The sequence below is a fragment of the Malurus melanocephalus genome, unplaced genomic scaffold (genome assembly GCF_030028575.1).
Source record: "Malurus melanocephalus ecotype Western Australia unplaced genomic scaffold, MMel_1.1 scaffold_226, whole genome shotgun sequence".
Taxonomy (NCBI): Eukaryota; Metazoa; Chordata; class Aves; order Passeriformes; family Maluridae; genus Malurus; species Malurus melanocephalus.
In genome coordinates, this window is record NW_026623458.1 from 418,397 (window position 1) to 436,564 (window position 18,168).

Consider the following 18,168-nt stretch of genomic DNA (forward strand, 5'->3'; position numbering starts at 1 on the left):
CCGCAGCGGGCGGAGGCGGAGGAGGACCAGATCGTGGCCGTCTTCGTGGTCACCTTCGACCCCCGCACGGGTGAGCGGCGCCGGGGGCGGGCGGGCCGGGGCGCGGGGGCCGGGCCTGGGGCTCCCGGTGCCGCCGGAGTAAGATGGATGCGGCCGGGGCTGGGCATCCCTTGGGGACCGCTCCCCCGCCTCCCGCCGGACTCGGGCAGGAGCCGGGCTCCCTCTGCCCTCACGGGGACCGCGGCTCCACCGCACGGCTGCCCATGTCGGGACCGGGGGGCGCGGGCATTCGCTGAAAACGGAGCACAAGGGGATTTGGTTGCGTTTGGTCTCCATCCCGCCGAGAAGAAGTTCTGGCGGGAGGAAGGCGCCGTGCCCGCTGCCGCTCCGACGAGAGGGATGGTGGTACCTCTGCCCCACAGCAGAGGGATCACGACACAGGGAGTTTGTGGACACCGCTGGGGCACCCCCTGTGTCCCGCACAGATTTGGGCCGAGCCTCTGCCCAGCGCTGCCTGGAGGGCACCAACCTGTTAGCAGCATCTTGAGAGCATCCTTCTGTCTCSGTGGAGTGGCGCAGATCTGCCCGCAGCTATCGGTGATGGATGGCGTTTGTGGCAGGCGTAAATCCGGCAGGCTCGCAGGGCATGATCACCAGCAGCAGCAGTTGCAGCTCGGCTGTGTATTTCTTGGTGACCAGTGTGTTTAGAGGCTGGCCTYTGGTGGGATTTCTTGGACTTAGTGCATTGAAGGAGTGGAGAGGGGCACTGGAAYGTATTTTCCACTTTTCACTGCCATATCCATCTCTGTCAGTGCAGTGGTGTTGTATCACTTTGACTGTCAGAGGTTATTAATTTCGAATCTGTAAATCAGCATTTCAGAAAATGTCTTAACTTTGTTTTCCAAGCCCTGCTGCTCCAGYACCATCTGCAAAACAGGATGTTACAACACAGATAGGAAGTCAGTACCCGCCTTGTACCTGTGACCAGGTACATCAAACTACTGTGCACAGGGGTTTGATGTCCCRAGACAGATTGTTGGGTCTTTTGGCTGCCAGGCACCAACCTGGAGTGCAGAGGCAAAAAAGAAAGATTCAGGAGCCCATTTGCATCCAGATGTGGGAGTGAGCTTCTCTTTTTCTATGAGACAGGCACTTGCTTAGCAAATCTATAGCAAAAGCACTAGGGACAGGACAGAGGTCTGTAATGCAYAGTGAGGTTGGTTCTTYAGTGGAAGGGKAAAGTAAYTGACATCATGCTCACAAGAGGGCCTGGTAGTGAAGAGAAATGCCTGCGTTTCCAACGGGAGATGGAAAAGGGAGGTGTTTYTCCTAAGTATCCAAAGCATGAAAGAGTCTGGATGACTGCAGAAACAGCAGGGTGTCTTTTCAATCTGACAGCATATGCCTTCTATGAAATGGTGAGATTTTCTTAGTTGGCAGAAAGCTGAGCTTTCTCAGAAGTTTGTTTGAGCCAGCTGTTGCTTTGAATGAAGTCCAGGGAAAGTTGGGAAACRGCTCTTCTCACATCTGATGTGCAGTTAATGCTGGGTGTCATCAGCCTTGGTGCAGTCTGTCAAGTCCAGGAGGATTCAGCCTCCTGCTGCTACCCAGCATGGATGATGAATGTAAGGAGYATGATAGGACTGTGAGCAAATGTCAGCTGTACAGTGGGGAGCAGAGTGCCCTACAGAGGATGTGGACTTGAAAAAACGATCTTGAAGTTGCAGTGGTGTGAACTTGCTGGAGTCAAAATGAGAATACAGGAATTACTGGGACAGCCACATCAGATGGTGAAGGCCTTCTGTAATGTTTGTAGGGGCATCTGGTCCTTGTGTGTGACTGAAAGGAAATCACCTAGTTAGTGTCTGAGCTTGAAACCTGCTTGATCCTGCCCAGGAAAAGCACAGCAGACCTCCTTTGGCAGCTTGCTGAGACACAGGAACAGCCGAATTTCTGGTGGTGGCTGGACAGGTGGTTATGCCAGGTGGTGTCTGCTCAACTACAGCCAAGCAAGTGGGCAAGAGAGGTTTAGGGTAGAAGCATGAAGTGGTGACTATGCTAATAAAGAACATAACAGCTTCTCTCCTAAATTTAGAAGGGCTTGAAGCAGACGAGCTCAGTGTATAGAAGCATCATGTGATGAGTTTACAAAGGTAGGTTATGGGGTTGCCAGGTCACTGTTACAGTTCCGGTGTCCCTGTGACTGTCAGTGCTCATGCGAGTGACTGACGTCAGAGCCAGAGGCASCCTCTGAATCAGTGGTGCTGTCCTCACCTCCAGCATGGTGAGCCYTGTGGCACTTGAGAAGGAGCTCTCCTCACTGCTGCTGTGGGGGAGCTGATAACAGCCACCTTTGTGGAGGTCCCACACACTCTGTTAGCTTAAAGGGCTTGTAAGTAATGAGGAGAGACAAGGAGGGAAGAGAGGGAAGTGATGCGTTTTGCACCAGTGAACACGCAAACATTCTGGTTTTCTGTCCCACATTTCTTCCATGCAGGAAACAGAGTGAATGTAATGTTTAGGTTACCCTTTGTGCTTCTCCTGTCCTGGCATGACAAGCTARCATTGCATAGCTGGGGACCCTAAAGCTCTGGGGAAACATCTAATAGTGAGGATGGCTGGGTGATGCCCTCCAAATGCTGGTGCCTTTTTTTTGCGTGTGTAAAAATCCAGTGGAAATAAAATAACAGAGAAAGACGAAGAACATCCTTAACTTTGCACACCAGGAAATGAGTGCTGGTTCAGACCTGACCTGAAGGTGGGAGATAGCTTCCAGGATATCAGATCTGCACATCTGACTCTGCAAAATCACTAGCTCGCTCTCTAAACCTGGGTGACTCTCACTTGGAAAGTTTCCTGTGTGCACGAGAGCCGCTTTCTCCATGGGAAGGGCAATGCTTCCTGTTTTTGTACAACAKTGCTCCCTCCTCTGGTCTCTCAGGCAGGCTGGCAGTCATATCGCATCTGGGTGAAGTCTCTCCTTTGTTTGCTCTCCTGTTTCACCAGACTGACTTTCCCATTTTTTAATCTCCGCGTTTGTTCTCYGACTGCCACGTCGCTTGTGTGTTCATAGGGCAGGGTGGCATGAGGCACAGCCAGGAGCACAGGTGCAGGTTGCTCCTGGCAGCTCCCAGAAAAAAAAAATAGCTATGTGAGGCATGAGCTGGTTTTGTGGTCACCAGTAGGGTGAAGATCTCTTTCAAGGCATCTTATCCTTCTTGCTGCTACAGAGCAGGCATTGTTTGAACCATTTGAACTTCARCTCCTCAGTGGATATGACACCTGACAGTCAGTAAACTAAACAAAGCCAATTTTCCTTTGCTCTTGATGGCACTCTTGCATAYCCATCTATTAATCTATAGGGAATGACCAATAACAGATCCTCTGCTCTGCAAGGCTTAGAAACACATCTGGCCTTAACCACAATTTCGTGGTTATGAGGCAACAGTCTCAAGAGTTTACTTCCTCACTCTTTCAAGGAAGGGTCTTGTTCCTTTAAAAAGCAAAGCAAACAGGCACACACAAACCCCAAACAACAAAAGGCACCATCTATATATAATCTGCAAACCCTCCAGGGGAGCGCGCGGGCTGCTATGATGTCACTGCTTTCTCTGCCAGCCTTTCACACGCCTCAGAGGCCAAGGCGCTGCACAGCAGAGCTCTGTGCTTTCGCCTGTGACTGCACAGGGCTGCGCTCGGGGTCACGAGGCTGCGCTGCTCCCCGGCCAGCCCAGCTCTGCGGGAGAGGTCTGCTTGGAAACTGCAAGTGGGGAGTTGGATGCAAAACTTCTCCTGTTGCCATGCCTAACGCTGTTGGGTTTTTTGAAGTTCTTGCCAGGCAGGACTGGGGGAGGTCTATTGAATACAGCATCCATGTGAGAAGAAAAATAGCCTATTTAAATGTCAGTAGCTAAGCCCCATTCCTGTGCAGGCATATATTTGTGCAGTATGAGTAATGAGACAAAAGACAGGCYTCAGAAACGAGGCCTCAGATTTAAATATCTCCAAGAGTCTTGGCTAAGTGTAATGCCCTTCCAGTRTTYGCTGTCCATGCAAGCAYAGCTGGGATKCTCACCCCAAARGGCAGGGGAATGACTGAGCCAGTAGGAAGCACCTTTGTGCTGTATCTGCCATTGCGTTATTCTGAAGAATGTTTATTTGCCTTGTTTGTAAAACAAAGCCACATGACTTCAGGTGCTGTGGGCAGGCTGACAGAGAAGATAAACTCAGTGGGTAAATCTGGAGCACATCTCAGTGCAGTGAGAATGTCCAGGTGAGCAGGTTGGGCTCTGAACTGCTGGCTTGGGAAAGCATGAGAAGTCACCCTTTTTTTGCCCATGGTAAACTTGTTGGACTTGATTTTAGGATAAAGGATACTTAAGGATACTTTAAGGATACTTTGTGACTTCCCTGATGTCATCTGTTCCAGGATCAGGCCCCTCAGGTGGCCTTTTCCCCTGCACAACTGCATGCTTTCTGGCTGGGTTGTCAGGTGACAAATGTTTGCTGATCTTGATCTAGCTCGTAATTGATGCACTTTTTTTGTTGATTATTCTAGCACACACAAACACATTGCAGTAGTTTGATCACCTCAGCCTCCATATAAAGGTTCAGCTAACTCCTCCTATCCTAAAGAAAATAGGAGAGATTTCAGGGAAGAAGTGATGATTTGTATGGTGGTTTAGGAGTTCCTTTTTGACCAGGCCTGCCAAGCACAGCCACAGGACAATATTGGTGGTGGCGTGAGCTTTCACAGWAATTCACCCAAAAGAGCAGCAGTCTGTCCTTTGGCTCTTTCTGTATGGGGTGAATACTCCTGTAGACCAAAGCGTATCCACTGTCAGGTAAAATTGTAGCTGCTCTGTGATTAAGCTTATGAGGTATAAACCCACAAAATAGCACTAGCTTCAGATGTGGCCCCAAAGTCCTGCAATATCTGTGTGTTGTGCTACAACAAGGAACATTTGCAAGAGATGTGTGGAKTATTGTATGTCTGCCACTGTCTGTGACAATGTAGGAGTTCAGGAGTTGTGCTAGAGTGCTGTTRCTGGTATCCCAGTGTCAGAAAAGCAACAACTTGCTGTTGATGATGTTTGCATTTTAGAAGCGAATACTGTATTCAAGCTTACCCAAATTRATTTGCTTCTCTGCAGGCAACATGGTGGAATGGTGTTTACCCCAAGATATAGATTTGGAAGGTGTGGAATTCAAATCCATGGCAAGTGGGTCCCACAAAATCCAGTCAGATTTCATGTGAGTACATCTGAGYTATATTACATCTTTTCTTAGTTGTRCATCTACACCACCAGCTCTTAATTCAGAACAYGCAAGAAAAATACCATCTAGGAAACTAAGGTTCTGCAGAAACTTGCTTGCTGAACTGTTTCTAGCTGAGCCAAAGATACTTTTCAGATACTTTCAGTATGATATTGAGTACCAGCTGAAAGGATCTGCTGTATGACTGCTCTGGCTGTGGAGGCCAACTGGTGAATGGGGCAGGCCTGCTTGTCACTGGTGAGCAAATTTTAATGGGTGTTGGGCAAATGATACCACACTGCCACTACTGGGACTCTTAGCAGAGGCCTAGGGCAAAAGGGAAGGAATGGCAGAATCGAAAATGGGAAGGATTTTGCAAGAACAGGACTTAGAAAAATGTTCTTAAATCTGCCAGGGCTTTTGGTTCCTTTAAATGTTGTTATGAACAGGTCTCGYTCACTTTCTCCTTTGCTATGTCCTTCAGTGGAAACACATTAGATAGGAATTTTCTGCATTCTGCTAACCCAATGTTGCAATGCAGCAATGTTTTGCAATGAACTGCAGTGTCACAATCACTTTTGGTCAAAAATAACAGTTACTTTCTTGAAAGCATGGGAACTGAACCCTTGTAGTCAAGCAGAGTGTGCTCCAGTGTGCTGGCTCTCAAAGTATGACCAGGTAGCTGGACTGTACTCAGAACTRCATTCACTGCACTTCTTCCTTGGAGGAAGGGCTTTGCATTGACTGAACCATGCATTCTCTTGGTCTTCCTTCCAAGTTATTTATTTGCTTGCATTCCTTACTGGCCTGTGATGTGGCTGGTAGGGGCTTTTGTGGGAACTCCTAGGAACGCTTGCCCATATAATCTGTTTTGTCACTGAGAAGACTGGGACACCCAAGGCCTCTCCTCAGCCCTTCCGATAGCAGGATGGGATTTCAGGGATTTCCTTACAGAAGAAACTATGTTCCCAAATSAGTATTTTTAGCACTCAATTACCTTTCTTTGTTTGTCTTTCCTCTTTTCAACGTTAACCCTTCTGTCAAACCTTTKTCTCCAGTTATTTCCGGAAAGGACTCTGTTTTGGCCTGGCCTGCTTTGCCAACATGCCTGTGGAAAGCGAGTTAGAGCGTGGTGCCCGCATGAAGTCTGTGGGCATTCTCTCCCCTTCCTACACCCTGCTCTATAGGTACATGCACTTCCTGGAGAACCAGGTCAGGTAAGTTCCCTTGGGAATCAGACTGGCCATTCCCCACCTGGGAGAGGTCATGTTCCTTCTATGGAGAGCATGTTTAGGCAAGTGAGAATTTGGCCACAATGCWGTGCTGTGACTTCCTTGAGTGGTTTTCTCCAGAAAGTGTTCCAGGTTCACAGTGTGAAGGAGACAAGGAACCAATTAGCAGCAGTCTGTTCCTTCCTAACAGACTAGTCAAATGCCACCCAAACCCCACTTATTGTAGGCAGATGTGTCACAGGGAGAGTTGAGARGGCAAGAAATTCCCCTTTTCTCCTTCTGAAACTAATTTTACTGCAGGCTTACAAAAGGCTTCTAAGCCTGTGATGGTGATTCTGGCTAGCTGTGTGCTTCAGCTGTATTGGGTGGTTCTAGCAGGGAAAATGGTGATGGTACAAAAGAAAACCGTTCCCACCTGAATGTATTTGAACAGGACCAGTACTATGCACACCCCAGCTCGCTGCCTGTGTCAGTCCTGTGTGTGTTCTCAGGCTGCACTGAGAGCTGCTGTTAGTCCTGACGCTTCTTCAGCCCCCCGGATGTGTCTGTGCCACTGAGGCAGCCAGGATCCCTTTTAGCTGGGAGGGCAGATGTTTGCTGGGGGCGAGGCACTAAACAAATAGTCTGGAGATGCCACAGATCTCCCTTTTTTTCCCTTTCTTTTYCAGACACCAGCTGGAGATGCCAGGGCACTACTCCCATCTAGAGGCATTCTATGACGACAAGAAAGGAGTTCTCCCTGATAGCAAGGGCACCCCCGGCTCTCAGCAACCTGTCCACTGGCTGCCTTCCATCCACAGATACATGTACCCAGAGATGAAGGTGAGGCAGGTGCCTGAGGCCTGCAGGAACAGCCAGAGTGCTGCTCCTTGCTGGTGCCTCACACTCCTTTATGTAAGCAGTCCCTCCCGCGCTTTGTAGGCTGCTTTAGAGAAGATTTTGTTACTTGGACTGTGGCAAGCTGTGTKCTGGTCTTGCTCCTACATTTAGACTTAGCATCTGTGCATGTGTCCYTGTTTCACCTCTGAGCTGTTTTCTTCCCTTTCGCTCCACCTGCAGATCACACACCCTGCTGGCTGTATGTCTCAGTTCATCAAATTCTTCGGTGAGCAGATCCTCGTGCTCTGGAAGTTTGCCCTGCTGCGCAAGCGCATCCTGATATTTTCRCCGCCCCCAGTCGGAGTTGTCTGCTACAGAGGTATGTTTCCAGGGACACTGCAGAGCTCTGAWCTGGTAGGCTGAAAGCCTTGCAGAAATGCCTGCGAGTACTGAAGGGACAGACATCATGCAGGTCTCCAAAATCCATTGTGACAATCCCTCGTGAAGATACCGCTCAGGCTGCATTTACACATTTCCTACCAAATGCTTTTCATCAGGCCTCTTGAGTAAGGATACATCTGGCACTGTCAAACTCAGTTCCTGTCAGCACAGGACAGTAAGAGCATTGACTGAATCTGCGGATTCTGAATGTGGGATTCCTATGGGAGAACTGATTATTTCTTATCCAAAACAGGATGTCATCACTTGAGAAGTTCTGGTGTTKAAGGGCATTGCAGAGCTCTGACCATTGTTTTCATAGAGGCGTGTAGAACTGGGCAAGTGGGGTTCAGAGTGCCTTTGAGGGAAACCAAAAGCATCTCAGGATGTACTTCTCTTGTCCACAGTGTATTGCTGCTGTTGCCTTGCAAATGTTTCTCTGCCTGGTCTTGGAGGAACTGTCCCAGAGTCCAAACCATTCTTCTACGTGAATGTGGCAGACATAGAAATGCTGGAGACAGAAGTATCATACGTGGCCTGTAAGTATGATGGATTAGGTATGATGTTTTTAGCTTCAGGCTGCAAAATGTCTTGAGAAAGCAGACTGTGGAATAGAACTGATGAGAAATAGGTTGTGCATGGAATGACTAASTAGGAAAGCAGGAGAGAACAGTTGGTCTGCTGGGAAAGCTGCTCTGACAATCCTCTCTCATTTTGGCAGGTACAACAGAAAAGATCTTTGAGCAGAAACGGGATCTCTATGATGTCTAYGTGGACAACCAGAATGTGAAGACGCATCATGAGCATCTGCAACCGCTCCTGAAAATTAACAATGCTGACAAGGAGAAGTACAGACGGCTCAATGACCAAAGGTAATAACAGACATCTGTGTGGTCCTGATAGGAGATGTGGGATSAAGATGACATTGCTCCTTTGAGCTTCCCACCTTGTTGTAGTATTTTCAAAATATCTCACTGGTTCAGTTCACCCCTGGAAAATTCTGATTTTCTCATGCTTTGAGGTTCACAGTAGGTATGTGCAATTAACCCATCTCCCTTCTCTTAGGCAGATGTTAATGTATTCTCAAGAAGTGGGTGAGGATTGCAGCTCCTGTGAAGAGGACCTTTTCATCCTGTGAGTAGCCATCTCTAGCACTTAGTTGGACACTGTTAGTTTTAAGGAGCCTCTTGCACTGATTTCATGTTGCACTGGTTTGGCATATTATGAAACATGTTTGTCATAATTCCATAGACAGCTTTCTTCCTCTAGGGTTCCAAAACCAGACTGACTCTTCCTCTTCAGATCATCTTCCTTTCATTTTGAAAAGCCAAAATGTAGTATCCGGTGGGTTCTCYGATGTGCCGGGAGGGAGAAGTGAATTTCAAAAACACAATTAGAGATCTAAGAATCCCCTCCCATTTTTGAAAACATACACACTATAGGATTTTTCTTGCCAGAACATTTGGCTCTGGAATGGACAGTGTTCATGGGAAGCAGGCACTGTACCATGCTGGGGGTGGCACAGTATGAAGATAAGACTCGCCTGTGAAGGATTGGCCCACTGATGTGGCTGACTTCATACTTGGCAAACAGAGGAACCAGAACTGGGTGCAGAGTGGGAGGTACAGAATTAGATGAAAACCACATGTCTACCATCTCTGAAACCCTTCACTGCCTGTTGCTATTCACACCCTGCAGCAGGTGAGAAGTGATGGGATGAAACTGTGTGAAGGGCTGTCAAGGCAGAGCTCTCTTGAGCTTCACAGGTGCAGCCAGTGCTCTTTCTGAATAGCCTTACATGTTTCCAGGAAACCAACAGGTAAGAAGTAGCTCTTACTGGTGTGAGAGAGGTTCTGCACCAGTAAAGAAGAGTTTGTTTACTCACTGGCTTATCAGATGGGTGACAACACCGTTTTCTCCTTTACATTATGGGAGCTGTAGGTGTGATGTAGCTGCTTGCTGACCACAGAGCACACATTAGCTGATAATGTGGCTTCTGAGGAAAATGCCTCCCACAGAGCAGCTGGATGGGAGCACCACTCTCAGTTAAAAGCTACTTCTCTACCTTTGTTTATTCTGGGGCATCCATATAGTCAATGGGAAAGTACTACAGTGTCGCCTCAGAAGGTGGGATCTCTGGTTGAAGGGAGTTAGATGCAGTTCTGGAGCTCTGCCACCCACACTGTCTTTTTGGAAGTCCAATGCTATGATTTTTGTTGGCTTTACCCTACAGGTTTTTCATGGAGCAGAACAACCGCATATTCCAGACGCTGATGGAGGTGTCAGCCAGCCAGGACAAGACCCTGACAGCTGACCACGCACGAGGCATGGGCCTGGATCCCCAAGGGGATCGAAGTTTCCTTATGGACCTCCTGGAAGTGTATGGCATCGATGTCATGCTAGTCATTGACAACCCCTGCTGCACTTAAACTGAGAGCAAGAGAGATGGGGAGCAAAGATCACTTTTTAAAGACTRCCAGACATTGCTTAGGAGGATCACTGGAACTCACCACAGCCACAGTTATTTAACTTTATATGGAGAGTATTTATAATTTTGAAACAAAATGTGATTTTATTTTCTCACACTCAGCTTCCCTGTGAGTACCTGTTCTAGRGTTCTTTTTGGTTTTGTCTCCCTTTCCCTTTCATTTGTGTTTTTTTTGTTTTGTCTAGCCGGGACCAGTGGCACCTTTGCACCAAACTTCACTGTTGCCAGTGATAACTAGGTTTTGGCCTAGACTGGATACCTGAGGGCTGAAGACTTCAGGAAAGCACTTTGTTTGATGACAACCAATGTGAAATGCTACAGCTGAGCTTTGAGACTTGGCTGGAAAATCCTCCTATCAACTCCCCCTTCCATTTGGGGACTGAAGAGGGCTTCAGCACAAGCTGATAATGGCCCAGTCTCATAAATATGTCCTACCAAGTTTATTGGTGAGGACAGTGAAGCCAATGAGAAGAACCAGGACTCCTTTAAACACTCCTCATCCAACTTTAAGCTGAACTGGAGTAAAGCCACCCTTCCTTGTAAACAGCAGAAGCAAGTTTGGGATTGGGGACGCTACAGGATCTTATGACTATGCTTACTGGAGCAGCACAGTCTCACTTCCAGCCTCTGAGGTGGTCTAAGCTGGCAGAGACTGCACCTACCTATCTCACAGCTGGAGAACAGCACCCTCTMCTCAATCCATCCCACCACTGCCTTTGGTTTTCAGTTGCATCACACCTGCTGCTTTGGTTTAAAACCTTCAAACCAGCAAGATGGTGTCCCATTTAACAGGGACCAACACCACTGAGCCACTTTGCAGTCACTCTGCTCTCCAGCCTCAGCTCAGATGGTGCTGGGCTGGACAGGGTACAATAAGTATGCTTTAACTAATGTTACTTCCTTTGTAGCTGATGGCACTTGTTGCTCCTTTGCTTTAACACTGTTTGCTAATCCTCTTGTTGAGCCTTCAGCACTGCCTGCTGCCATCCCTGGCTTTCTGTTTGAGACAGAGAACAGACCTTTCAGCTGAAACAACTGAAGTTTGCAGAAGGCTCCCTTGGGGTTTGGTGTTCTTAACAGGCACAGCTGCTAGGAGCAATGTTTAAATGCAAGTCTTTCTTTTTTCCTGAGCACAGCTGTAAAACCAGATGAACAGTGTTCTCGTATTCTTACGCTGGGGAATGAATAGGATTCAGTTCATGAAGGACCAGTCATTACCTCCAGGAATGCTATCCTAATAAAGAGTATTCCCTCTGCCTTGCAAAATCCAAGAATGGCACTGCAGGTTCTAGGTGTGACATACTGCTTTGCCCCAAATCCTCCAGCCAGCAGCAAWATCAGCTTTAAGCTAACTGTTCTTCCTGAACTGTGGCTATAGCTACTTCAATCCTTCTAAATTTCAGCAGCCTTGGAGGCTTTCTGTGGTCTGCAGAAACGCAAACTGTAGCTGATGAATCCATTTGTCCTAGCATTTTAAAGGATGAGACAGAGCCTGAACCACCAAAGTCTCACCACTTAAACAGGCAAGCACCTTTTAGAAACAGGTGAAGCAAATTTTCTCCAAGCATACCCTCTGTGGAAAGGAGGAGGCTGGCATGTCCTGTTTTTCCTTGAAGGCTGTCTGCAGCAAAGGGGTAGTTTTGCTTGCTGTGCATAGTTTTAGTGAGGTGTGGTATCAGGGGCCTCATTGCACAGTTAATTGGTACRAGCTTCAGCATATTCTGTTCCTGCAATCTGCCTGTCTGAACAGTCACYCCCCTGGCTGCTTTTTCAAGRCTTYRKATGTTTYTCTACAGAAGAAAATAWGCTCCTGTTTGTATTGTCARTTGCTCACAACTGCAAYATCCTCATCCTTAGAAGGCTGRGGGRAAAAATGGAGAAAGGTAAAAACAGYTGAGTATCATTTAATGGAATCTCTTCTTTAGGAAATGGCTTTGTTTTTAAATTGACACCTGAAATATAAAAGTGGCCCACAATCGCCACACATTTTTTCTCTAACTTCCACTTCAGTTTTAACATGCTGTCTGCATTGAGGATCCCTGAGGAAGGATAGCTGCCACTGTATTGCTGTCACTTCTTCAAATACCACAAAAACCCCCAAAAAACAGTCTTTAGCAATTTTTCCTCTCACTTCCTTGAARGTTTGCTACAGAGTTCAGCTGTGGTCAGTTGTTTATGACTTTCTCTTTGTCAGTTCTTTTACTAACCTAAACAGAAACAAACCTTTGATTTGTTGTTGAAATTTTACAGCCACTGCAGAGGCTTTCTAACAAACACCCTGCATTGGAGCACTGTGGTGTTTCATGAAGTCCAGTAGACAGCACTGCCAGAGCCCAGGGATTAGAACCTCCTGAAATTGCTACTTGACATTTATTAAATTTCTGCTTTCCAGAAATTCGGTCTTCAGTGGTTAGCACTAGTATAGGTACAGAAACATCACAACAAGCAAGTGACTGTAGAAGTCACATCCATGTGCTACATCCAGTTGGATGGCTGCAGCCTATTTTGCTCTTCCTTGTAATTTTGTTCTTCCTTGTAATTTTGTTTCTCTACCAAGTCTCTCCAGGCTACAAAAGTCAGGAAGTTGTCTGAGAGAAAACAGAATGAGACTTTCCTCTCCTAACCCTTCCTTGATTTGCTGTGGAAGTGCTTTTCACATGCACTCCTTTTCTAAAATATATTGCTTTTACTGCTGTCATATGGAAAGTCCTCGATAAATGGGTAGTGGGTACATAAGAGAAACAAATGGTTATAGCTTGGGACATGAAGGATTGTTCCGTGGAACCAGTTTAGCTGAGTCTTATCTTTCCAGGAAATAACATAATTCAAGGTACAGCAGTTATGTGCAGACATTCARCATCGCCTCCTGGGCACTCAGAAGGTGCTTTGTTGGATACTAGCAGCTGGAAGGGAGACAGCTACTGAATGAATTCCRTTTTGAATTGAAAGAGATAGGAAAATGTGGCATAACAGGATAGTGCTGATTACTATGAAATCCTCTWCTCTCTTTGAAGTATTCTGCCTTTACAGTGGTGCCTTCATTTTCTTGGTGTAATGTCTCTGGCCAGCAGCTGTGATCACAGCCCWGTTTCATGGTGGTTACAGTAAGCAGGTCTGTCCTGTGCCCCGCTGTGTTCTTCTCCAAAACTCAAATCACTGGATAGCCCTGGCAGGTTCTCAGCTGGTACTTGCTTGACTTTAACCAGGAGAACAAGAGCTTCATAATGCATTTTAACTCAAGTTGCACTAGAAATGTATAATCAAGCAATGAATTTTTACTACTTGTACTATCTGCACTGGAGGGTAATGCTTGTGAGAGACATAAAAGCTAGGTTTTCAATCTGAACAAGCAATACCATGCCAGATACTTAAATCATCCAAAAGTCTCCTCACTGCAAGGTTAGGCCAAGCTGCACAAAACCAAGCACAATAAAGAATTATAATGGATACTAAGAGAAAGGCATTTTATGGAATCAGAATTCAGATTTGTCTTACAGATGTGCCACTGTCTTCTTTTCTAGCATACATGAAGCACTTACTGCAGTGATTCTTAGAGCTAATGGTCCTGTCTGTCACAGGAGGTGAACTTGCCTGCCCAGATACTCACAGGGGCAGAGGAAAGTTTAATCACCTTTTCAAGAGAACAGCTCCCTGTACAAGTTATTCAGTAAAGCAGGGTTATGGTGATACCCCATTTCAACAATTGTCAAAGTTAATGAGCAAAAAGCTGTGAGTAGCTGTGGCCYTCCTGGCCACAGACTGCAAGGGACTCTGAATGCTTTGCTCTGGGAGGTGGAAAGACTGGTTTCTGGAATAGCAGGCCGTTCTAATGCAAAAGTGTAGGTACAGGGCATGCACACTAACCCCAACTTTCATCTCATCATAGCCATTATTTCTAAATTAGTTGCTGTCTTGTTCCCACCTCCCCAGTGGCATAGTGATTATAGAAGACAACAGAAATGTCTTTCACAAGGGGATGTATTGACTTAGCGTGATCTGTCTAAAACAGAGGGTACTAAATACCTGTGAACTAGGACTTTAGATCTTGGTTAATGCAACATGCCATTCAAATGGGAATGTTTAATTGTGGTCAAAATAAACAGGTGCCTTGAGCTGGTCCATCATTAGGTTGTTATCCTTCCTTTTTATTTTATAGTATTTTAAGCCCTTCTAGAATGGACTGGAAGTTGAAGTTAGGGTAAGTGTTTTCATGAGTGGGACCTAGGATTCTGCTCCTCCTTCCTGTCTTGAAATCATACAAAGAAAGTTTTTAGTGYTGCTGTCAGACAGAAACATGAGAACTGAGTCCTTTCTTCAACACTGTAAATGGTAGGTTCAGCCCCTGCTTATTTTATGTAGAGCTTATCTCTTACCTCCCCTCTGAACGCTGCAATTCAGAGGTCCAGAATTACCCCACACTGGAAGAACACTGAACTGCAGAGGAAGGAGAAAAATTACTTGAATGGTATTTATACAAGCTACTCCACTTATGCTGATATGAATATTTAAATACCAGCCTGTGTCTCAGATGATTCTTGGAACTTWAAACATCAGAACAGCATCAACAGATTCAATTCTGAAGGGATCTCTTGGTTACCCTCAAGCAAGGAATCACATTGCAATGGGAGCTGTGTGTCTGATGCTATGGAAGAGAACTACTGATTTTCCCTGTAAAATGGTACAGATGAACAAGGAGCCTGTTCTCACATCTCATCCYTTGCAGCAGGCTGGTTGTAATTCTAACAGCTCTGATGTTGTTTGCATCTTGCAGATGTGTGGTTGCTCCCATAGGCCTGTGGCTCTGTAGAGAAACTGCTTACTAAAAACATGGGTATTTTTTAATACAATTAAAGCTTACCTTTTTGAAATGGGCTGCTGCATTGTCTTTCCTGCCACTGGAAAAAAAAAACCACATTGCTGATTTTATTACAGCAACATCAACTTGAGGAAAAGCTCCAGTGGTGAGAACTGTCCTTGACTCTGAGTGAGCCAGGGGCTGCAGCACAATGTTCCAGGAGTCTCTGTGGCAAGCAAAAAGAGCAGTGCTCCAAGTGTTCCTTGGAGAGTGACCCAGGGCTCCACTGGGCACTCTTWATTGCTGCAAACTAAAAGACAGCAAAAAACAGGTTCTATCACCAGCGTAACTATTAAAAAGAATCAGCAGGCATCTACTCCCTTCAGTCTTGGTCAAGAGTTATAGAACAGCTGGGGTTGGAAGGAACTTTAAAGGTCATCATCTCCACAGTAGAGTTCAGGGAAGAAGAGCAATCAGTTTCGTTTCAGCATCATGCAGACCATGCTTCCCCTTTCCAGGCATTTTTCCTTTGTCTCCAGCAGAGGATGCTGTTGGAGCACAGGCAGCCAGGATTCAGTCCTTAACAGAGTTGCTGGAAGCCAACTCCTTTCTGTCCCTATTTTGGTAACAGCAGAGTCAACAGATGAACTTAGACTAGACCACAGTGTAACACAGGGACTACAGACAATCACATCAGAAAAATAAGGGTCAATCTTATTTCTTCCAGTAAGCAAGGCACAATCATGTGMATTTCTAAGCTGTAATAAGGGCAGTAGATAAGCTTGCCTAAGTCAGCAATACTTCCTTCCAGCAATTAAAGCTAAGCTATAAACAAAAGCTCATAAAAGCAACCAAACTGGTTATGGTACTGAGGCTCAAGGGGATGGAGGTTGCATACGAAGTGGTGAGCACTGTTTACATTAGAGAAAAACAATCAGACACAATAAATAATACAAGTTATTTGGATGTCCTTACTGTTGTTATACTGCTGCAGGAATAAAAGGAATACTTACCAAAAAGAAAAGACTCAGCTTGTTAAATGAGTCTTTCCACATGTACTTCATACAGCTTTGGGTCAATGATGTTTATCAATTTGCTTCTTTGCAATATACCTAAATTTGATCAAAGGAATATATTTCTACTGTTTAATTACTGGAACTGTGCTGTTGAATCTGGCAAGAAGAAAACAAATGAACATAAACATCCAGATACATAGGGGGAATTTTTAAACTTGCTCCGAAGTTTTGTATCACCATTTTTGAACCTGCTCTGAAGCTTTCTATCACCAATCTCCAATTTGTGGYATAGCAGATAACCAACCCTCTGTTTTAATGTGGCAATTTCAACATTTCATAGAATTCCTTAGCATTACTACCCCCCAAAATAATTTTTTTTCTAGCATCCCAGTTTTGTGAAATTTATACATGGGTGAAGTAGACCTAAACTCTTAGAACACAAAGACAAATATACTTTCATTTTACTTTAATATACAATTGCATTACAACAGTAGCATCTGGCACACAGCACTCAGCCTGCAGTGCTGTACATGGAACAATGACGACTTCTTGGGGGAGGGGAAAAAAAGATGCCATCAAGTTAACATGCTTCTTTTCAGAATTTTCGTTTGCATTTTTAACCCCAAATAATACACTTCCAGTGGAAGTACCCTGCACATAAAAATAGCCAAAAGGCTTATTAGTCTAAGTGGGGTTAATCAAGTTAGTTCTCATGTGCCTTGAAGAGGCCCTGGTAAGACTGGTGAACACTGCCCCCTCTGCCATGGATTCTCATTGTACTGCTGCCTGCAGCATCTGCTCTCTCATTCTGGGATCACAGAAGAAGCGGAGTTTCCGGGGTAAGAGCTTCACCTCCACAGGCATAGCTTCATATTCCTCATTATCAATGCCAAAGGATCCCTCAGTGCCCTGTGTGCAGAGAACAGTTAAACATCAAACATTTCAGCAGGGCTGTAATGCTGGTACCTGATTTCACCAACAGATTACAGATGAATACTTACCCGAGTCTCAACTGAGATGTCCCCCTCCCTGTGCCTTCCACCCAATTTGCTCTCTATAACACAGGGAGAGCTATCCTTCACTGCACAGAATGTATTAAAAGTCTGGTGCATAAGATGTTACCTCACTTAGTTACTAATTAGTAATAATTAAATGCTAGGAAGCTTTAATGACCCACATTGTTTATACTGAAGGATTCTTTGCTATTGGAACTACAATTATGTACACTTAGATCTTGGTCTGCCAATGGTGACACGAACTAATCTGCAGAAATGCCTGTTAAGTAACTTCTATTAAATCCACGTTACAAACCCCTTTCAGTGTTGTTTCACTATATTGATCTGAAACATGAGATGCAAAGTAATTTACTGGCCAGGAATTACTCAGCAGTAGAAATTTCTCAAGTGTTTTCTTTAATGCTGATAAAGTCACCATGTGATTAAAACCATTCATCAAAATGGCAGGCTGACTTTAACTAAAACCAACTTCAGTGACTGCTTTGAGTGCCCTTGACTCATGGGAGGGCTGTGCTATGTGGATCCTCAAACCAGCTCCAAGGGAACTCGGACACCACAACAGCACAGTTAAGAGGAATTAGTACGAGTTCTGGCAGTCTGAGGTACAGCAAAGCAGTCCATCTCCATCAGCATAAACTGRTGAGATTCATCTGATCTGCCTCCAGTTCCTTCACTGGAGCTAGGTCATGGAGGCAAACAGCTCTGTACATGCATCCATGTTCTGAAGGCCTTAGCAGCAGCTGCAGTTATCAACAGCTCATTCTATACCTTACTTATGGCCCAACTGTACTCAGCCCAGCACTCCAGAGTATTATTTCAGAATCACAAAACTGCCATGATCCACATTCAACGCAAGTATTCGGATACTGATTAATCATGGCATCATAATTCATGACTTTTACTTGGTAGGGACAGATTTTTTGGCCTTTCRACACATCCCTTAATATGGAATTATTTTGCCAAATGATAGATCACTTGAAGACACAAATTACCTATGAGATTGATTTCATGTCCTTGTAAAAACAAGAAACTGTCCTCCCAGAGCCACAGTAACAGCTCAGAGGCAGGAAAAGACAAATCTAAATTACAGAGGCAAGCATAGTCTTCT

The 18,168-nt window shown here is 45.5% G+C and overlaps 2 protein-coding genes across 3 annotated transcripts in view; one reads left to right on the plus strand and one right to left on the minus strand.

Annotated features, from left to right (window-relative positions):
- Positions 1–6: 6 nt before the first annotated feature.
- On the plus strand, positions 7–11,611 carry DENND11 (DENN domain containing 11). The gene is made up of 9 exons (XM_057374471.1): positions 7–70; positions 5,154–5,253; positions 6,315–6,473; positions 7,157–7,310; positions 7,548–7,686; positions 8,153–8,284; positions 8,467–8,617; positions 8,811–8,879; positions 9,979–11,611. Exons 2-9 carry the CDS (start codon positions 5,159–5,161, stop codon positions 10,172–10,174), a joined length of 1,095 nt encoding a protein of 364 aa, XP_057230454.1. The 5' UTR covers positions 7–70; positions 5,154–5,158; the 3' UTR covers positions 10,175–11,611.
- A 4,868-nt stretch (positions 11,612–16,479) lies between these two features.
- AGK (acylglycerol kinase) overlaps positions 16,480–18,168 on the minus strand; it is a 34,697-nt gene continuing 33,008 nt past the window's right edge. For both annotated transcript variants that reach the window (XM_057374472.1, XM_057374473.1), the window contains exon 15: positions 16,480–16,953. In XM_057374472.1, coding sequence (XP_057230455.1) covers positions 16,816–16,953 — 138 coding nt within the window. In that variant the 3' untranslated portion in view covers positions 16,480–16,815. The remainder of the gene's footprint in view (positions 16,954–18,168) is intronic.